General features: G+C 41.6%; 1 protein-coding gene across 1 annotated transcript in view; it reads right to left on the reverse strand.

Moving 5' to 3' along the window:
* Positions 1-252: 252 nt before the first annotated feature.
* Positions 253-24,690, reverse strand: part of LOC144363083 (solute carrier family 66 member 2-like) — a 73,481-nt gene continuing 49,043 nt past the window's right edge. The window contains exons 4-5 of the mRNA XM_085500042.1: positions 7,081-7,297; positions 253-6,383 (exon numbers count right to left, since the gene is read on the reverse strand). Of these exons, the coding sequence (XP_085356168.1) occupies positions 6,218-6,383; positions 7,081-7,297 (383 nt within the window). The 3' untranslated portion in view covers positions 253-6,217. The remainder of the gene's footprint in view (positions 6,384-7,080; positions 7,298-24,690) is intronic.

The following is a 24,690-nucleotide window of genomic DNA, read 5'->3' on the forward strand; positions in this document are numbered from 1 at the left end:
TTTACTTTGGCATCAAGCCATATTTTTCTAGACAAGCTGTCTGAAAACTTGCCATGTCATATGAATCACTATGTTCTCTAAGGTTAGACGCTGAGGGCGTGATTTGAATTCAGGCAGCCAATCTGCACATGTAGAGTTTTCATCCCGTCTCTCTATTAGGACCAACATCAAGTATTTTTCAGCACATGCTGACTTGGTCGAGGTCATTCACAATGCCAGAAACCTTGGAAAGAAACTACAAACAGGAAAAAATAATATTTAAAAAATATAAACTATTTTTTAATTAATCTTTGCAACCTTATACAACAGAAATTAATATTCAATAACCCCTCAATGATAAATATATACATCGTTGAAAAATAAGTCTTCTAAAACCATAATGCTAAAATAGTGCATATTATTTAGCATTAAGATCAAGATGTAGTTGGAAATAAACAATTTGAAATTACAATAACGTAGTACAATTTCTCTCATTGTAAGTACGGTAGTTTCAAGATGGCGACATGAAAAATAAACGTACACGTTTCTTTTTATATTTTTCGAAGATTTTGAACAAGACTTGTTTTCAATGAAAAATTAAATTAGTTAAATACATAATAAAAGTTGCTCTAAAATTTTGGTGGGATAAAATATTTGTTTAAAGACAATGGTTAGATGAAAAGTATTGTTAGAGAAGCTAAATTTCAGCCAAGTAAACAATCAAAACCATGAAAACTATTCACAAACTGAATATGATGTGCAGCAGCAACACGCCATGAGTGATAGATAACAGCAAGTTTGAATGAAATTAGACATGGCACACCAGAGAAATAGTTGATATGTTGAAATAAATATGCATATGAATATCATTATGACTTTATACCTACTTTAAACAAAATTGGTCAAAGGAACATCCAAGACCCGAAATGGTGGTCATCGCACTGTGCATGTGCAAAAGTTTTGTTGATAAACATACATTTTCCCACAATCCAATCTGCTCTTCTAATGAAAATCATAAGTATGAGGTTCAATCTGGGTGCAATTTGTGCTAGCTACTGCCAGTGACTCCTTCGATACCTTCCAATCGCATACAAAAATACCTAATTATGGCTTGGCAACGTCTAAGATTGTACTTAGACTGCGCAACAGTCAAAGTCGCCATCTTTGTTTATATGAGATCTATATATCTCATGCATGCGTGGCACAACGACTATAGTCCTTTAATTGCTAACCATGAAAACTTACAGAGCAGATTAATTCAAAGCTATTATAAGGACAATCCTAATGACAGATTTTTCTGGTCTAATTGATATTATGAATCACTTTCTTTTAGTATTGGTAAGATACAGAAACAAGCAGCCTCTAGTCTGAGATAGCTCCGCTGTTAGCAATGCACATTTCAATTAAAGAACAGAAGATATGATTACAAAATGAACAATATGTAGACTTGCTGTTTTTAACAAGAATTCAAAAATATCGCTTTTTACAAAAAATGACAGAAATAATCATCAAAATTAGATAATTGAAGATATCACCACCAAATTAACAAATCTGAGAGAGGTCCACATGTAGTACCTATATATGTAATTTAAAAGCAATCAGACTTGCGGTTTTTAACAAGAAGTCGAAAATATCACTTTTTACCAAAAATTACAAAAATATTCACCAAAATTAGAGAACTAAAGATACATGTATCATTACAAAATGAACAAATCTGAGAGAGGTCCAAATGTAGTACATATATATGTAATATCAAAGCAATTGGACTTGTGGTTTTTAACTAGAACAAAAATGACAAAAGTATTCCTCAAAGTTAGAGAATTGAAGATATTATCATGAAATGAACAAATTTAAGTGAGGTTTACCCAAGGTACATATACACAAAGTATCAAAGCATTCAGGCTTATAGTTTTCAAGAAGAAGTCGTAAAAGTAAAATATTGACACAAACAATGACGGACAATCACTCACATGATAAGCTCCGCTCGACAAACTCGATAGCGGAGCTAAAAAAGATTATTGAATAACTAAGTATGTAGTGCACAAAAGTAGACAATATGTACAAAATTCAGTTTTGTAGACATATTAGAATAAGCAGCCTGTTGGCTGAGATAGCTCCGCTGTTAGCAATGCACATTTCAACAAATCATTGAAAAAAGTCCCAGTTAAATTTTTGAAAGTTCTTTTTGTGCTCGTCATATTCAAGCAGAGGGATTGTCGCGAGCGTGTCCTTGAAACTTGAGTTCCAAGTGGCGTATACAACACATTGTTTATTTACATCAAAACACGTGTTCCGTGTAGTAGTAATATGGCCAAAAATAAAAACAGCCATTATTCGGCCATCTTTGATCTGATTATGAAACACACTGATATGTATGATGTATGTGCCAAATGCAAATGAAAATGGTACATAAATTGTGGAAATATAGTAGTAAGGCCAAAAAGTCAGATGGCTGTCAATCGGCCATCCTTGACCAGATTTTGAAACAAATTGTCATGGACATGCATCCTAACATGTATAAAGTACATGTATGTTCCAAATTTGAATGAAAACTGACAGAGCATGTCCAAGATACCGCATACAAAAACAACAACAAGATGCCTGCCAGTCAACCATCTTTGATCCAATTGCGAAATAAATCATCGTGGACATGTATCCTAACATGTATAATCTATGTACCAAGTTTGAATGACAATTGACAAAGCATTTTCAAAAAACAAGATGGCTGCCAGTCGGCCATTTCGAATCGAATCGCTAAACCACTGCATGTGCATATGTCCCACATAAGGTAATAGGCACATGCAAAGAATGAATGGAATTGGTCAACAGGATTCTGAAATATGGCTCTGGACAGACTGACGCACAGACGGACAGACTCAGGAACTCACGGACGGTCGGGGACAGGTATCCTAACATGTATGATCTATGTATTAAATTTGAATGAAAACTGACAAAGCATGTCCAAAATAAGACATTTTCAATAAACAAGATGGCTGCCAGTCAGCCATCTTTGATCCAATTGTGAAATAAATCATCATGGACATGTATCCTAACTTGTATAATCTATGTACCAAGTTTGAACGAAAACTGACAAAGCATGACCAAAATATAACATTTTCAAAAAACAAGATGGCTGCCAGTCGGCCATTTTGAATTGAATCGCTAAACCACTAAATGTGCATATGTCCCACATAAAGTATTAGGCACATGCAAAAAATGAACGGAATCAGTCCAAGGGATTCTGAGATATGAATTATAAGTCCCCAGTTATAAGTTCAAACGGGAACTAATTAAAGAACAGAAGATATCATTAGAAAATGAACAATATGTAGAATTGGTGTTTTCAACAAGAATTCAAAAGTATCACTTTTCACCAAAAATAATCATCAAAATTAGATAATTGAAGATATCACCACGAAAGTAACAAATCTGAGAGAGGTCCACATGTAGTACCTATATATGTAATATCAAAGCAATTGGACTAGCGGTTTTTAACAAGAAGTCGAAAATATCGCTTTTTACCAAAAATATTCACCAAAATTAGAGAATTAAAGATATCATTACAAAATGAACAAATCTGAGAGAGGTCTACCCAAGGTACAAAGACATCAAGTATCAAAGCATTCAGACTTATAGTTTTCAAGAAGAAGTCAAAAAAGTAAAACATTGACACGGACGACGACAGACAATCACTCATATGATAAGCTCCACTCGACAAAGTCGACAGCAGAGCTAAAAAGCTGATAACAGTTACATGTAATTAGTATGCAAATTTGCTAATAACTGTGAACTATTATAAACTATTATCATTCGTTGATTTATCCACAAGAACAGCATGTATGGAAATGTTAATTAGTATGTAAATTAGCTAATTAATATGCATAGAATGGTATAAACTTATTACTTAGTTGTCTATACAAGCAGCAAGAATGAATTTACAAAGTTTCAAAAGATATACAAAGAAGATACTCAAACCAATTAATTATGCCTTTTTTTGTTTATTCTACTAAAAACCAGTGATAGTCTGATATCCAGAATCATTGAAAGTTTGTTTTTGGATCAAAGCTGTATGGCTATGTTGACCTGTAGTACTGTAAAATCTGTATTAGAAGCAGTGACTTCTATTAAAATGGTACAATGCAACAGATAGAATGTGGCTTCTATTAAAGCATCTAGACATATAAGAAACAATCAATTTTTAGTTCTCAATTGCTCAAAAAGAATGGGTGTGACTTCTATTAGGGATGCAGCTTCTAATACAGATTTTACGGTACTGGTACATAAATTTAGTGGAATATTGCACATTACTTAAATTGAAAATGCAAAATACACATAGTCTTCTCGCAGTTATCATTAGATCTGCATAGGAAGTACCGGTATATACAATAAACACACCAGATAATAATTGCTGAATTCAATCAGAGATTTCTTGCAAATAATTTTGTCATAATAGCATAGGTGCAATGTTCAGTAATGTGCAGTGAACAGACTGCATGCTATATCCAGACAAGCAAGCCTATGCCATTACTTTAGAAAAACATAAGCATTGCATCGATCATTGATTAATTCCCTGATCTAAATCAATGGTAACAGAGACTCCTGGATCAATCAAGAGTGTCTAAGTAATGGAACAATTCAGCAACATGTATATAGATAGAAATCTTACTGCCACAAATATGTGAACGATATGACAAAGATTCAGATCATGGTGGTGTTTATTGTTACAATCACAAACTACAAAACTATAAAATATAGACCAGAATTCAAATTGACTGAGAAAATTGTACAATATCTCCCATCAACTGACTTTTTAAGACTATAATCAATATTATGATAGGAAGGTGGCCATACAGTCCCATCATAATGCAATTTCGTGGAAAAGTGCACTATACATTTGTATGTACCATAAAAAAAATGTCAGTGACTTTTAATGTTAAAAGCAGCCACCTTGCATAAAACAATAAAATCTTACATACTCATTGATAAATAACTTTATTGCAGGATAAACAAAGGAACATTCCATTGGTTGGTTTTTGACATGAATAACCATACATGGTTATTCATATGTGCCAGGATCCTGTACATGAAACTACATTTTGCAATAAAACAAATTAAAAATTGAATAAAATGTATACACAAGGCAATCAGTCTCTCAATGCCACAGTACAAATCCCAGGGAGTGATAGATTGTCCTTAGAATGACACATGATGAGTCTGAATTCTGAAAGGATAATGACAAGAGTTTTTGTAAAGTCCAATTGTAAGTTGCTTGGATACCCAACTACTATTTTAGTTACCTACTGGTGTCTGCAAAGGCTGCTAATGCCTCCATGGTCAGTGGATGCCTGTGACAAAGATTGGCTGATAAAAATAATACATTACAAATCTGAATATGCAAATTTTTAAAAAAATGGAAGACAGTAAAACATTTTCCCCATTTTTTTTCAGGACAAAATAAATTTACATGGTTACTTAACAAAACTATTAGCATCCATTAATGTTAATGGAGAGAGGGTAACAAGTGGAATGGTTGTGTTGATGGAATGTCAGGAATCAAGGCTCCATTCTGGGATCAATATACAGTTACTAGTTCTACATAAGTACAATTTAAAAAATAATGAGAAGCTATAACAAATCCCATGTAATGTACCTCTGTATCCTTATATTATTACTCAATATCATGCTGACGTCAGTGTACTTTTTTGTTATACAATAATATAGTTAGATGAAGAATCTGCATGGTCCAAGATGGTCGTCTAAGCACAACATACCATTTTGATTTGTTAGAAGTGAATTTTCAATACAAAGATACATAAACCAAAAATTACACTTACTGTACATTGGATCATTAAAATATGACATGACCCTATACACCTCTCTGTCATTTACATAAGTGCAAGCATGCATGCACTCCTCTGGGAGCAAATACAGTAGTTATCAAATATTCATTATTTGTAACCAAGGCAAAGAACGGTAGACATAAAAAATGTGCCATTTAGCACATAGTACATTTAGTGGACATTTAATTCCCTCAAAGATATGGGAAAATATTCAAATATATTATTATTATAGTTTAATCAGTATTTACTGAATCAGTCAGCAAATACTGTCTACAGATGCTACTTATAACTTCTTTTGTCTTTACAAAAGCTGAGCGCAGGAGAAATATTTAGGAAGAACAAAGCATTTTAGTGAGAGGAATGAATAACTCAGGTTAGAGAGACTTGTTGAGTTTCAGTCATGCCGGTTTCTTTCCTCTGTAATGCCATACTTGCCACAGTATTGCAATGTCAATAGATACTTGAAGAGCCCCACATATTGTGAATTGGATTGGTGCATTTTTCACAAGAAAATAACCCGTTTTAAAAGTGTCTCCTGACAACCAAAATAACACCATTTTAACACTGAAAAAAAAGAAAGAAATATTTTAAAATAGTGGGCAAGGACCGAGACACATATCATTTCAGAAACTGATCTACATGAATGCACACATATACTGAGTCAGCATTTGGAAATTGCGATTTGCAAACATTTGTTGAAAATTAAGTGGCTTTTACAAGATCTTTGAACAAGCATATTAAGCATGTTAAGATGTTATAACAAATGAACAGAACTTGAGATAATTGATAACAGAATTGAAGAGTTTACTAAATACAACAAAAATTACACACTGTTAAATGAGCAGCTTTATTTTTTTTACAATGTCACACAAATACAGTTCTTGTTCTTTGGCTTTTCACACTCTGAACACTTTTAGATATGCTTACATATGTTAATGAAATATTATAACAACAAACTATGGTTCAAGAGCTGTTATTTATTTGCCTTACAATAGTTCTATGAAGTGATTGCTATATTTTTTAAGTCCAATATTGTATTCAAAACGATTACTATCTTAGTGATGGATTAGTTACTATGGTCTTTATATTTCAAAATTACATGTGTAATACATATATATATATATATATATATATATATATATATATATATATATATATTTCTGTACACAATATTTGATTTTTTATCTCTTTTTCAGAAAATCAAGATAAGGAAATAAAACACGAAATTAATTATTTTTATCATTAAAAAAAAATTACAAACCTCATGCCTATGGTTGATCTATTTTGTAAATTTTTATAAAACTGTGGAGCTCCCAACATAGCTTCTGTAAACACTGCCATGAATCCTAAAGTCTCTATGTACAAAGGGAAGTCCATAAGCAGTATTGTAATAGCACCACAAAAGAACGAAAACAGAGCCACAAATTGCACATAATCAGAGAAATGGTTCCACTTCCAAAACTGCCTTGTATCAAAGTCTGGAAAAGAGAAATGCATTAAGTATATCTTTAAAAAAGTATATGAGCAATTATTGGTTAAATAATTGATTAATATTAATTATTAATTTCAGCATGTTGTAAATTATTCTGTAAATGAATTAGTTTGTTTCAAAGATGCGTTTTAAAAGCTACGAACAAAACAATGTACACATTACAAATGTGACATGAATGAAAGAATGTAATTTTTAATACTGCTGATGGATGCTGTATGCTGATGAATACATTGGATTATGATTTATTATGAACTTTAAATGTTACATTGCCACATACAGATGAGTATTCAATGACACGCATGTTTAAGCACATTTGGTTTGTATAATAACAATCACTGCACATACATAACAGTGTTATTCATTTTTTACAACAAGTGAATACATACACAGTGCTGCAAAAGCTACATTTGTTTTAGCCCATAGTGCATCTTTAATTAAAGCATTAAAGAGATTAAGAGATTCCTGCTAGATGTACATGTATATACCAGTGTACAGTTTACATGTCATGAAAAACACATATGCCATTTTGTATGTATTGTGTTGGAGGATTATTTTTAAGGTTTGCTTGAAATCTGAAGTAAGTAGAAGATCACTTGTTCCCACTTATATCTTTCCAAAGTTGCACTCTGTGAACATTCACAGAGTTTTCTTAGGGTCTTGGGACTATTATTTCAATGATCTAAACATGCAAGTATTGCCTAAAAAATATAAGCATTTGTCACAATTGCCTTGTTTATTACTTTGGCCTGCAGTAATTCAATAGAGAACACAACACCAGACAGCCACATGTATACAATGTATTTCACTAGATTATTACAGATAGTCATGGGAAACCATATAGTCATTCACCAAGACATGTTTGTTTGAAAATCATTGATATCATTTATGAATTACATGCATGTCTCTTCCAACTTAGATTTCGTGAAAATATTTACATTTCAAAGACAGGAACAGTCTCATGTAAAACTTTAACAGGGGTGTAGTCCTGATAATAAAGAATTTACTTCTGTCATCAAAAGTTCTTTTATGCCATGATACAGAATTAAAATGATCACTAAGGTCAAAAAAACATTAGAACTACCTGTTGAACAATTAGAGCGCTCTCATGCACAGTATTCTGAGATGACCTTGTTTTAAATTTTTCAGTCATACACGTGAAACAGATTCCTTTCAATTTGACTGAATTAAGCAATCAGCTAAAGATATATACATGTATTTAAAATGTATTTAGTTTATTTTTTTTAAATCTGTATCTTGATTCAGTGAAGAATTATTACGAGTCCAAAGGTGGCTGAAAATTAATTTCAGTAAAACTTTTAGTGACTGTACAATTACCCTTCCTATACATAGAGACTGTCCAATTACCCTGCCATTACATAGTGTCTGTCCAATTACCCTGCCCATACATAGTGACTGTCCAATTACCCTGTTGATACAGTGACTGTCCAATTACCCTGCCCTTAGACAGTGACTGTCCAATTATCCTGCTCATACACAGCGACTGTCCAATTACCCTGCCCATAGACAGTGACTGTCCAATTACCCTGCCCATAGACAGTGATTGTCCAATTACCCTGTCCATACACAGTGACTGTCCAATTACCCGGCCCATACACAGTGACTGACCTATTACCCTGCCCATACATAGTGACTGACCAATTACCCTCCTCATACACAGTGACTGTCCAATTACCCTGCCCAAACATAGTGACTGTCCAATTACCCTGCCCATACACAGTGACTGACCTATTACCCTGCCCATACATAGTGACTGACCAATTACCCTCCTCATACACAGTGACTGTCCAATTACCCTGCCCAAACATAGTGACTGTCCAATTACCCTGCCCATACACAGTGACTGACCAATTACCCTGCCCATACACAGTGACTGTCCAATTACCCTGCCCATTCACAGTGATTGTCCAATTACCCTGCCCTTAGACAGTGACTGTCCAATTATCCTGCTCATACACAGCGACTGTCCAATTACCCTGCCCATAGACAGTGACTGTCCAATTACCCTGCCCATAGACAGTGATTGTCCAATTACCCTGTCCATACACAGTGACTGTCCAATTACCCTGCCCAAACATAGTCGCTGTCCAATTACCCTGTCCATAAACAATGACTGTCCAATTACCTTGCCCATAGACAGTGATTGTCCAATTATCCTGCTCATACACAGTGACTGTCCAATTACCCTGCCCAAACATAGTCGCTGTCCAATTACCCTGTCCATAAACAGTGACTGTCCAATTACCCTGCCCATAGACAGTGATTGTCCAATTATCCTGCCCATACATAGTGACTGTCCAATTACCCTGTCCATACACAGTGACTGTCCAATTACCCTGCCCAAACATAGTCGCTGTCCAATTACCCTGTCCATACACAGTGACTGTCCAATTACCCTGCCCATAGACAGTGATTGTCCAATTATCCTGCTCATACACAGTGACTGTCCAATTACCCTGCCCATACATACTGACTGTCAAATTACCCTGTTGATACAGTGACTGTCCAATTACCCTGCCCATACAGTGACTGTCCAATTACCCTGCCCATAGACAGTGATTGTCCAATTATCCTGCCCATACACAGTGACTGTCCAAATACCCTGCCCATACACAGTGACTGACCAAATACCCTGTTGATACAGTGACTGTCCAATTACCCTGCCCATACAGTGACTGTCCAATTACCCTGTCTATACACAGTGACTGTCCAAATACCCTGCCCATACACAGTGACTGTCCAAATACCCTGCCCATACACAGTGACTGACCAAATACCCTGTCTATACAGTGACTGTCCAAATACCCTGCCCATACACAGTGACTGACCAATTACCCTGTCCAAACATAGTGACTATTCAATTACCCTGCTCATACACAGTGACTATTCAATTACCCTGTCCATACACAGTGAATGTCCAATTACCCTGCCCATACATAGTGAATGTCCAATTACCCTGCCCATACACAGTAACTGTCCAATTACCCTGCCCATACACAGTGACTTTCCAATTACCCTGCCCATACACAGTGACTGTCCAAATACCCTGTCGATACAGTGACTGTCCAATTACCCTGCCCATACATAGTGACTGTCCAATAACGCTGTCCATACATAGTGACTGTCCAATTACCCTGCCCATACACAGTAACTGACCAATTACCCTGCCCATACACAGTAACTGTCCAATTGCCCTGCCCATACACAGTGACCTTCCAATTACCCTGCCCATACACAGTGACTGTCCAAATACCCTGTTGATACAGTGACAGTCCAATTACCCTGCCCATACATGGTGGCTGTCCAATTACCCTGTCCATACACAGTGGCTGTCCAATTACCTTACCCATACATAGTGACTGTCCAATTACCCTGTCCATACACAGTGACTGTCCAATTACCCTGCCCAAACATAGTGGCTGTCCAACTACCCTGTCCATAAACAGAGACTGTCCAATTACCTTGCCCATAGACAGTGATTGTCCAATTATCCTGCTCATACACAGTGACTGTCCAATTACCCTGCCCAAACATAGTGACTGTCAAATTACCCTGTTGATACAGTGACTGTCCAATAACGCTGTCCATACACAGTGGCTGTCCAATTACCTTACCCATACATAGTGACTGTCCAATTACCCTGTCCATACACAGTGAATGTCCAATCACCCTGCCCAAACATAGTGGCTGTCCAATTACCCTGTCCATACACAGTGACTGTCCAATTACCCTGTCCATACAGAGTGACTGTCCAATTACCCTGACCAAACATAGTGGCTGTCCAATTACCCTGTCCATACACAGTGGCTGTCCAATTACCTTACTAATACATAGTGACTGTCCAATTACCCTGTCGATACACAGTGACTGTCCAATTACCCTGCCCATACACAGTGACTGTCCAATTACCCTGCCCATACATAGTGACTGCCCAATTACCCTGCCCATACACAGTGACTGTCCAATTACCCTGTCCATACACAGTGACTGTCCAATTACCCTGCCCAAACATAGTGGCTGTCCAATTACCCTGTCCACACACAGTGACTGTCCAATTATCCTGTCCATACACAGTGACTGTCCAATTACCCTGCCCAAACATAGTGGCTGTCCAATTACCCTGTCCATACACAGTGACTGTCCAATTACCCTGCCCATGCATAGTGACTGTCAAATTACCCTGCCCAAACATAGTGACTGTCCAATTACCCTGCCCATACACAGTGACTTTCCAATTACCCTGCCCATACACAGTGACTGTCCAATTACCCTACCCATACATTGTGACTGTCCAATTACCCTGCCCATACACAGTGACAGTCCAATTATCCTGTCTATACACAGTGACTGTCCAAATACCCTGCCCACACACAGTGACTGACCAATTACCCTGCCCAAAAATAGTGACTATCCAATTACCCTGCCCATACACAGTAACTGTCCAATTACCCTGCCCAAACATAGTGAATGTCCAATTACCCTGCCCATACACAGTGAATGTCCAATTACCCTGCCCATACATAGTGAATGTCCAATTACCATGCCCGAACATAGTGACTGTCCAATTACCCTGCCCATACACAGTAACTGTCCAATCAATTACCCTGCCCAAACATAGTGACTGTCCAATTACCCTGCTCATACATAGTGAATGTCCAATTACCCTGTCCATACACAGTGACTGTCCAATTACCCTGCCCATACAGTGACTGTCCAATTAGCCTGTCCATACACAGTGACTGTCCAATTACCCTGTCCATGCACAGTGACTGTCCAATTACCCTGCCCATACACCGTAACTGTCCAATTACCCTGCCCAAACATAGTGACTGTCCAATTACCTTGCCCATACATAGTGAATGTCCAATTACCCTGCCCATACATAGTGAATGTCCAATTACCCTGTCCATACACAGTAACTGTCCAATTACCCTGCCCATACACAGTGACTGTCCAATTACCCTACCCATACATTGTGACTGTCCAATTACCCTGCCCATACAGTGACTGTCCAATTACCCTGTCCATACATAGTGACTGTCCAATTACCCTGCCCAAACATATTGACTGACCAATTACCCTGCCCAAACATATTGACTGACCAATTACCCTGCCCAAACATAGTGACTGTCCAATTACCCTGCCCAAACATAGTGACTGTTCAATTACCATGCCCAACCATAGTGACTGTTCAAATACCCTGCCCAAACAGTGACTGTCCAATTACCCTGCCCAAACATAGTGACTATCCAATTATCATGCCCATACACAGTGACTGACCAATTACACTGCCATACACAGTGACTTTCCAAATACCCTGCCCATACAGTGGCGGTCCAATTACCCTGCCCAAACATAGTGACTGTCCAATTACCCTGCCCATACACAGTAACTGACCAATTACCCTGCCCATACACAGTAACTGTCCAATTGCCCTGCCCATACACAGTGACCTTCCAATTACCCTGCCCATACACAGTGACTGTCCAAATACCCTGTTGATACAGTGACAGTCCAATTACCCTGCCCATACATGGTGGCTGTCCAATTACCCTGTCCATACACAGTGGCTGTCCAATTACCTTACCCATACATAGTGACTGTCCAATTACCCTGTCCATACACAGTGACTGTCCAATTACCCTGCCCAAACATAGTGGCTGTCCAACTACCCTGTCCATAAACAGAGACTGTCCAATTACCTTGCCCATAGACAGTGATTGTCCAATTATCCTGCTCATACACAGTGACTGTCCAATTACCCTGCCCAAACATAGTGACTGTCAAATTACCCTGTTGATACAGTGACTGTCCAATAACGCTGTCCATACACAGTGGCTGTCCAATTACCTTACCCATACATAGTGACTGTCCAATTACCCTGTCCATACACAGTGAATGTCCAATCACCCTGCCCAAACATAGTGGCTGTCCAATTACCCTGTCCATACACAGTGACTGTCCAATTACCCTGTCCATACAGAGTGACTGTCCAATTACCCTGACCAAACATAGTGGCTGTCCAATTACCCTGTCCATACACAGTGGCTGTCCAATTACCTTACTAATACATAGTGACTGTCCAATTACCCTGTCGATACACAGTGACTGTCCAATTACCCTGCCCATACACAGTGACTGTCCAATTACCCTGCCCATACATAGTGACTGCCCAATTACCCTGCCCATACACAGTGACTGTCCAATTACCCTGTCCATACACAGTGACTGTCCAATTACCCTGCCCAAACATAGTGGCTGTCCAATTACCCTGTCCACACACAGTGACTGTCCAATTATCCTGTCCATACACAGTGACTGTCCAATTACCCTGCCCAAACATAGTGGCTGTCCAATTACCCTGTCCATACACAGTGACTGTCCAATTACCCTGCCCATGCATAGTGACTGTCAAATTACCCTGTCGATACAGTGACTGTCCAATTACCCTGCCCACACACAGTGACTTTCCAATTACCCTGCCCATACACAGTGACTGTCCAATTACCCTACCCATACATTGTGACTGTCCAATTACCCAGCCCATACACAGTGACTGTCCAATTACCCTGCCCATACATAGTGACTGTCAATTACCCTGCCCAAACATATTGACTGACCAATTACCCTGCCCAAACATAGTGACTGTCCAATTACCCTGCCCATACACAGTGACTTTCCAATTACCCTGCCCATACACAGTGACTGTCCAATTACCCTACCCATACATTGTGACTGTCCAATTACCCTGCCCATACACAGTGACAGTCCAATTATCCTGTCTATACACAGTGACTGTCCAAATACCCTGCCCACACACAGTGACTGACCAATTACCCTGCCCAAAAATAGTGACTATCCAATTACCCTGCCCATACACAGTAACTGTCCAATTACCCTGCCCAAACATAGTGAATGTCCAATTACCCTGCCCATACACAGTGAATGTCCAATTACCCTGCCCATACATAGTGAATGTCCAATTACCATGCCCGAACATAGTGACTGTCCAATTACCCTGCCCATACACAGTAACTGTCCAATCAATTACCCTGCCCAAACATAGTGACTGTCCAATTACCCTGCCCATACATAGTGAATGTCCAATTACCCTGTCCATACACAGTGACTGTCCAATTACCCTGCCCATACAGTGACTGTCCAATTACCCTGTCCATGCACAGTGACTGTCCAATTACCCTGCCCATACACCGTAACTGTCCAATTACCCTGCCCAAACATAGTGACTGTCCAATTACCTTGCCCATACATAGTGAATGTCCAATTACCCTGCCCATACATAGTGAATGTCCAATTACCCTGTCCATACACAGTAACTGTCCAATTACCCTGCCCATACACAGTGACTGTCCAATTACCCTACCCATACATTGTGACTGTCCAATTACCCTGCCCATACAGTGACTGTCCAATTACCCTGTCCATACATAGTGACTGTCCAATTACCCTGCCCAAACATATTGACTGACCAATTACCCTGCCCAAACATATTGACTGACCAATTACCCTGCCCAAACATAGTGACTGTCCAATTACCCTGCCCAAACATAGTGACTGTTCAATTACCATGCCCAACCATAGTGACTGTTCAAATACCCTGCCCAAACAGTGACTGTCCAATTACCCTGCCCAAACATAGTGACTATCCAATTATCATGCCCATACACAGTGACTGACCAATTACACTGCCATACACAGTGACTTTCCAAATACCCTGCCCATACAGTGGCGGTCCAATTACCCTGCCCAAACATAGTGACTGTCCAATTACCCTGCCGAAACATAGTGACTGACCAATTACCCTGCACAAACATAGTGACTGTTCAATTACCGTGCCCAAACATAGTGACTGTCCAATTACCTTACCCAAACATAGTGACTGTTCAATTACCCTGCCCAAACATAGTGACTGTCCAATTACCCTGCCCAAACATAGTGACTGTCCAATTACCCTGCCTAAACATAGTGACTGTCCAATTACTCTGCCCAAACAGTGACTGTCAAATTACCCTGTCCATACACAGTGACTGTCCAAATACCCTGCCCATACACAGTGACTGTCCAAATACCCTACCCATACACAGTGACTGACCAATTACCCTGCCAAAACATAGTGACTGTTCAATTACCCTGCCCAAACATAGTGACTGTCCAGTTACCCTGCCCAATCATAGTGACTGTCCAATTACCCTGCCCATACACAGTGACTGACCTATTACCCTGCCAATACATAGTGACTGTCTAATTACCCTGCTCATACACAGTGACTGACCAATTACCCTCCCCATACACAGTGACTGTCCAATTACCCTGCCCAAACATAGTGACTGTCCAATTACCCTGCCCAAACATAGTGACTGTCCAATTATCCTACCCAAACATAGTGACTGTCCAATTACCCTGCCCATACACAGTGACTGACCAATTACCCTGCCCATACACAGTGACTGTCCAATTACCCTGCCCAAACATAGTGACTGTCCAATTACCCTGCCCAAACATAGTGACCGTCCAATTACTCTGCCCATACACAGTGACTGACCAATTACCCTGCCCATACAGTGACTGTCCAATTACACTGCCCAAACATAGTGACTGTCCAATTACCCTGCCCATACACAGTGACTGACCTATTACCCTGCCCATACATAGTGACTGTCTAATTACCCTGCTCATACACAGTGACTGACCAATTACCCTCCTCATACACAGTGACTGTCCAATTACCCTGCCCAAACATAGTGACTGTCCAATTACCCTGCCCAAACATAGTGACTGTCCAATTATCCTACCCAAACATAGTGACTGTCCAATTACCCTGCCCATACACAGTGACTGACCAATTACCCTGCCCATACACAGTGACTGTCCAAATACCCTGCCCATACAGTGGCAGTCCAATTACCCTGCCCAAACATAGTGACTGTCCAATTACCCTGCCCAAACATAGTGACTGTCCAATTACCCTGCCCAAACATAGTGACTGTCCAATTACCCTGCCCAAACATAGTGACCGTCCAATTACTCTGCCCATACACAGTGACTGACCAATTACCCTGCCCATACACAGTGACTGTCCAATTACCCTGCCCATTCACAGTGACTTTCCAATTACCCTACCCATACAGTGACTGTCCAATTAGCCTGTCCATACACAGTGACTGTCCAATTATCCTGTCTATACACAGTGACTGTCCAAATACCCTGCCCACACACAGTGACTGACCAATTACCCTGCCCAAAAATAGTGACTATCCAATTACCCTGCCCATACACAGTGACTGTCCAATTACCCTGCCCAAACATAGTGACTGTCCAATTACCCTGCCCATACACAGCAACTGTCCAATTACCCTGCCCAAACATAGTGACTGTCCACTTACCCTGCCCAAACATAGTGACCGTCCAATTACTCTGCCCATACACAGTGACTGACCAATTACCCTGCCCATACACAGTGACTGTCCAATTACCCTGCCCATTCACAGTGACTTTCCAATTACCCTGCCCATACAGTGACTGTCCAATTAGCCTGTCCATACACAGTGACTGTGAAATTATCCTGTCTATACACAGTGACTGTCCAAATACCCTGCCCACACACAGTGACTGACCAATTACCCTGCCCAAAAATAGTGACTATCCAATTACCCTGCCCATACACAGTGGCGGTCCAATTACCCTGCCCAAACATAGTGACTGTCCAATTACCCTGCCGAAACATAGTGACTGACCAATTACCCTGCACAAACACAGTGACTGTTCAATTACCCTGTCCATACACAGTGACTGTCCAAATACCCTGCCCATACACAGTGACTGTCCAAATACCCTACCCATACACAGTGACTGACCAATTACCCTGCCAAAACATAGTGACTGTTCAATTACCCTGCCCAAACATAGTGACTGTCCAATTACCCTGCCCAATCATAGTGACTGTCCAATTACCCTGCCCATACACAGTGACTGACCTATTACCCTGCCCATACATAGTGACTGTCTAATTACCCTGCTCATACACAGAGACTGACCAATTACCCTCCCCATTACACAGTGACTGTCCAATTACCCTGCCCAAACATAGTGACTGTCCAATTACCCTGCCCAAACATAGTGACTGTCCAATTATCCTACCCAACCATAGTGACAGTTCAAATACCCTGCCCAAACAGTGACTGTCCAATTACCCTGCCCAAACATAGTGACCGTCCAATTACTCTGCCCATACACAGTGACTGACCAATTACCCTGCCTATACACAGTGACTGTCCAAATACCCTACCCATACACAGTGACTGACCAATTACCCTGCCCAAACATAGTGAGTGTCCAATTACACTGCCCAAACATAGTGACTGTCCAATTACCCTGTCCATACACAGTGACTGACCTATTACCCTGCCCAAACATAGTGACTGTCCAATTACCCTGCCCATACACAGTGACTGACCTATTACCCTGCCCATACATAGTGACTGTCTAATTACCCTGCCCAAACATAGTGACTGTCCAATTACCCTGCCCAAACATAGTGACTGTCCAATTATCCTACCCAAACATAGTGACTGTCCAATTACCCTGCCCATACACAGTGACTGACCAATTACCCTGCCCATACACAGTGACTGTCCAAATACCCTGCCCATACAGTGGCGGTCCAATTACCCTGCCCAAATATAGTGACTGTCCAATTACCCTGCCCAAACATAGTGACTGTCCAATTACCCTGCCCAAACATAGTGACCGTCCAATTACTCTGCCCATACACAGTGACTGACCAATTACCCTACCCATACACAGTGACTGACCAATTACCCTGCTAAAACATAGTGACTGTTCAATTACCCTGCCCAAACATAGTGAGTGTCCAATTACACTGCCCAAACATAGTGACTGTCCAATTACCCTGCCCATACACAGTGACTGACCTATTACCCTGCCCAAACATAGTGACTGTCCAATTACCCTGCCCATACACAGTGACTGACCTATTACCCTGCCCATACATAGTGACTGTCTAATTACCCTGCCCAAACATAGTGACTGTCCAATTACCCTGCCCAAACATAGTGACTGTCCAATTATCCTACCCAAACATAGTGACTGTCCAACTACCCTGCCCATACACAGTGACTGACCAATTACCCTGCCCATACACAGTGACTGTCCAAATACCCTGCCCATACAGTGGCGGTCCAATTACCCTGCCCAAATATAGTGACTGTCCAATTACCCTGCCCAAACATAGTGACTGTCCAATTACCCTGCCCAAACATAGTGACCGTCCAATTACTCTGCCCATACACAGTGACTGACCAATTACCCTGCCCATACACAGTGACTGTCCAATTACCCTGCCCATTCAGTGACTTTCCTATTACCCTACCCATACAGTGACTGTCCAATTAGCCTGTCCATACACAGTGACTGTCCAATTATCCTGTCTATACACAGTGACTGTCCAAATACCCTGCCCACACACAGTGACTGACCAATTACCCTGCCCAAAAATAGTGACTATCCAATTACCCTGCTCATACACAGTGACTGACCAATTACCCTCCCCATACACAGTGACTGTCCAATTACCCTGCCCAAACATAGTGACTGTCCAATTACCCTGCCCAAACATAGTGACTGTCCAATTATCCTACCCAAACATAGTGACTGTCCAATTACCCTGCCCATACACAGTGACTGACCAATTACCCTGCCCATACACAGTGACTGTCCAATTACCCTGCCCAAACATAGTGACTGTCCAATTACCCTGCCCAAACATAGTGACCGTCCAATTACTCTGCCCATACACAGTGACTGACCAATTACCCTGCCCATACAGTGACTGTCCAATTACACTGCCCAAACATAGTGACTGTCCAATTACCCTGCCCATACACAGTGACTGACCTATTACCCTGCCCATACATAGTGACTGTCTAATTACCCTGCTCATACACAGTGACTGACCAATTACCCTCCTCATACACAGTGACTGTCCAATTACCCTGCCCAAACATAGTGACTGTCCAATTACCCTGCCCAAACATAGTGACTGTCCAATTATCCTACCCAAACATAGTGACTGTCCAATTACCCTGCCCATACACAGTGACTGACCAATTACCCTGCCCATACACAGTGACTGTCCAAATACCCTGCCCATACAGTGGCGGTCCAATTACCCTGCCCAAACATAGTGACTGTCCAATTACCCTGCCCAAACATAGTGACTGTCCAATTACCCTGCCCAAACATAGTGACTGTCCAATTACCCTGCCCAAACATAGTGACCGTCCAATTACTCTGCCCATACACAGTGACTGACCAATTACCCTGCCCATACACAGTGACTGTCCAATTACCCTGCCCATTCACAGTGACTTTCCAATTACCCTACCCATACAGTGACTGTCCAATTAGCCTGTCCATACACAGTGACTGTCCAATTATCCTGTCTATACACAGTGACTGTCCAAATACCCTGCCCACACACAGTGACTGACCAATTACCCTGCCCAAAAATAGTGACTATCCAATTACCCTGCCCATACACAGTGACTGTCCAATTACCCTGCCCAAACATAGTGACTGTCCAATTACCCTGCCCATACACAGCAACTGTCCAATTACCCTGCCCAAACATAGTGACTGTCCACTTACCCTGCCCAAACATAGTGACCGTCCAATTACTCTGCCCATACACAGTGACTGACCAATTACCCTGCCCATACACAGTGACTGTCCAATTACCCTGCCCATTCACAGTGACTTTCCAATTACCCTGCCCATACAGTGACTGTCCAATTAGCCTGTCCATACACAGTGACTGTGAAATTATCCTGTCTATACACAGTGACTGTCCAAATACCCTGCCCACACACAGTGACTGACCAATTACCCTGCCCAAAAATAGTGACTATCCAATTACCCTGCCCATACACAGTGGCGGTCCAATTACCCTGCCCAAACATAGTGACTGTCCAATTACCCTGCCGAAACATAGTGACTGACCAATTACCCTGCACAAACACAGTGACTGTTCAATTACCGTGCCCAAACATAGTGACTGTCCAATTACCTTACCCAAACATAGTGACTGTTCAATTACCCTGCCCAAACATAGTGACTGTCCAATTACCCTGCCCAAACATAGTGACTGTCCAATTACTCTGCCCAAACAGTGACTGTCAAATTACCCTGTCCATACACAGTGACTGTCCAAATACCCTGCCCATACACAGTGACTGTCCAAATACCCTACCCATACACAGTGACTGACCAATTACCCTGCCAAAACATAGTGACTGTTCAATTACCCTGCCCAAACATAGTGACTGTCCAATTACCCTGCCCAATCATAGTGACTGTCCAATTACCCTGCCCATACACAGTGACTGACCTATTACCCTGCCCATACATAGTGACTGTCTAATTACCCTGCTCATACACAGAGACTGACCAATTACCCTCCCCATTACACAGTGACTGTCCAATTACCCTGCCCAAACATAGTGACTGTCCAATTACCCTGCCCAAACATAGTGACTGTCCAATTATCCTACCCAACCATAGTGACAGTTCAAATACCCTGCCCAAACAGTGACTGTCCAATTACCCTGCCCAAACATAGTGACCGTCCAATTACTCTGCCCATACACAGTGACTGACCAATTACCCTGCCTATACACAGTGACTGTCCAAATACCCTACCCATACACAGTGACTGACCAATTACCCTGCTAAAACATAGTGACTGTTCAATTACCCTGCCCAAACATAGTGAGTGTCCAATTACACTGCCCAAACATAGTGACTGTCCAATTACCCTGCCCATACACAGTGACTGACCTATTACCCTGCCCAAACATAGTGACTGTCCAATTACCCTGCCCATACACAGTGACTGACCTATTACCCTGCCCATACATAGTGACTGTCTAATTACCCTGCCCAAACATAGTGACTGTCCAATTACCCTGCCCAAACATAGTGACTGTCCAATTATCCTACCCAAACATAGTGACTGTCCAATTACCCTGCCCATACACAGTGACTGACCAATTACCCTGCCCATACACAGTGACTGTCCAAATACCCTGCCCATACAGTGGCGGTCCAATTACCCTCCCCAAATATAGTGACTGTCCAATTACCCTGCCCAAACATAGTGACTGTCCAATTACCCTGCCCAAACATAGTGACCGTCCAATTACTCTGCCCATACACAGTGACTGACCAATTACCCTGCCCATACACAGTGACTGTCCAATTACCCTGCCCATTCAGTGACTTTCCAATTACCCTACCCATACAGTGACTGTCCAATTAGCCTGTCCATACACAGTGACTGTCCAATTATCCTGTCTATACACAGTGACTGTCCAAATACCCTGCCCACACACAGTGACTGACCAATTACCCTGCCCAAAAATAGTGACTATCCAATTACCCCGCCCATACACAGTGACTGTCCAATTACCCTGCCCAAACATAGTGACTGTCCAATTACCCTGCCCATACACAGCAACTGTCCAATTACCCTGCCCAAACATAGTGACTGTCCACTTACCCTGCCCAAACATAGTGACCGTCCAATTACTCTGCCCATACACAGTGACTGACCAATTACCCTGCCCATACACAGTGACTGTCCAATTACCCTGCCCATTCACAGTGACTTTCCAATTACCCTGCCCATACAGTGACTGTCCAATTAGCCTGTCCATACACAGTGACTGTCCAATTATCCTGTCTATACACAGTGACTGTCCAAATACCCTGCCCACACACAGTGACTGACCAATTACCCTGCCCAAAAATAGTGACTATCCAATTACCCTGCCCATACACAGTGACTGTCCAATTACCCTGCCCAAACATAGTGACTGTCCAATTACCCTGCCCATACACAGTAACTGTCCAATTACCCTGCCCAAACATAGTGACTGTCCAATTACCCTGCCCATACACAGTGAATGTCCAATTACCCTGCCCATACATAGTGAATGTCCAATTACCATGCCCGAACATAGTGACTGTCCAATTACCCTGCCCATACACAGCAACTGTCCAATCAATTACCCTGCCCAAACATAGTGACTGTCCAATTACCCTGCCCATACATAGTGAATGTCCAATTACCCTGTCCATACACAGTGACTGTCCAATTACCCTGCCCATACAGTGACTGTCCAATTAGCCTGTCCATACACAGTGACTGTCCAATTACCCTGTCCATGCACAGTGACTGTCCAATTACCCTGCCCATACATAGTGAATGTCCAATTACCCTGCCCATACATAGTGAATGTCCAATTACCCTGCCCATACACAGTAACTGTCCAATTACCCTGCCCATACACAGTGACTGTCCAATTACCCTACCCATACATTGTGACTGTCCTATTACCCTGCCCATACACAGTGACTGTCCAATTACCCTGCCCATACATAATGACTGTCCAATTACCCTGCCCAAACATATTGACTGACCAATTACCCTGCCAAAACATAGTGGCTGTTCAATTACCCTGCCGAAACATAGTGACTGTCCAATTACCCTGCCCAAACATAGTGACTGTCCAATTACCCTGCCCATACACAGTGACTGACCTATTACCCTGCCCATACATAGTGACTGTCTAATTACCCTGCTCATACACAGTGACTGACCAATTACACTCCTCATACACAGTGACTGTCCAATTACCCTGCCCAAACATAGTGACTGTCCAATTACCCTGCCCAAACATAGTGACTGTCCAATTATCCTACCCAAACAGAGTGACTGTCCAATTACCCTGCCCATACACAGTGACTGACCAATTACCCTGCCCATACACAGTGACTGTCCAAATACCCTGCCCATACACAGTGACTGACCAATTATCCTGTCCAAACATAGTGACTGTCCAATTACCCTGCCCAAACATAGTGACTGTCCAATTACCCTGCCCAAACATAGTGACCGTCCAATTACTCTGCCCATACACAGTTACTGACCAATTACCCTGCCCATACACAGTGACTGTCCAATTACCCTGCCCATTCACAGTGACTTTCCAATTACCCTGCCCATACAGTGACTGTCCAATTAGCCTGTCCATACACAGTGACTGTCCAATTACCCTGTCCATGCACAGTGACTGTCCAATTACCCTGCCCATACACAGTAACTGTCCAATTACCCTGCCCAAACATAGTGACTGTCCAATTACCCTGCCCATACATAGTGAATGTCCAATTACCCTGCCCATACATAGTGAATGTCCAATTACCCGGCCCATACACAGTGACTGTCCAATTACCCTGCCCATTCAGTGACTTTCCAATTACCCTACCCATACAGTGACTGTCCAATTAGCCTGTCCATACACAGTGACTGTCCAATTACCCTGCCCAAACATAGTGACTGTCCAATTACCCTGCCCATACACAGCAACTGTCCAATTACCCTGCCCAAACATAGTGACTGTCCAATTACCCTGCCCAAACATAGTGACTGTCCAATTACCCTGCCCATACACAGCAACTGTCCAATTACCCTGCCCAAACATAGTGACTGTCCACTTACCCTGCCCAAACATAGTGACCGTCCAATTACTCTGCCCATACACAGTGACTGACCAATTACCCTGCCCATACACAGTGACTGTCCAATTACCCTGCCCATTCACAGTGACTTTCCAATTACCCTGCCCATACAGTGACTGTCCAATTAGCCTGTCCATACACAGTGACTGTCCAATTATCCTGTCTATACACAGTGACTGTCCAAATACCCTGCCCACACACAGTGACTGACCAATTACCCTGCCCAAAAATAGTGACTATCCAATTACCCTGCCCATACACAGTGACTGTCCAATTACCCTGCCCAAACATAGTGACTGTCCAATTACCCTGCCCATACACAGTAACTGTCCAATTACCCTGCCCAAACATAGTGACTGTCCAATTACCCTGCCCATACACAGTGAATGTCCAATTACCCTGCCCATACATAGTGAATGTCCAATTACCATGCCCGAACATAGTGACTGTCCAATTACCCTGCCCATACACAGTAACTGTCCAATCAATTACCCTGCCCAAACATAGTGACTGTCCAATTACCCTGCCCATACATAGTGAATGTCCAATTACCCTGTCCATACACAGTGACTGTCCAATTACCCTGCCCATACAGTGACTGTCCAATTAGCCTGTCCATACACAGTGACTGTCCAATTACCCTGTCCATGCACAGTGACTGTCCAATTACCCTGCCCATACATAGTGAATGTCCAATTACCCTGCCCATACATAGTGAATGTCCAATTACCCTGCCCATAC

The sequence above is a fragment of the Saccoglossus kowalevskii genome, chromosome 6 (genome assembly GCF_978046115.1).
Source record: "Saccoglossus kowalevskii chromosome 6, keSacKowa6.1, whole genome shotgun sequence".
Classification (NCBI taxonomy): domain Eukaryota; kingdom Metazoa; phylum Hemichordata; class Enteropneusta; family Harrimaniidae; genus Saccoglossus; species Saccoglossus kowalevskii.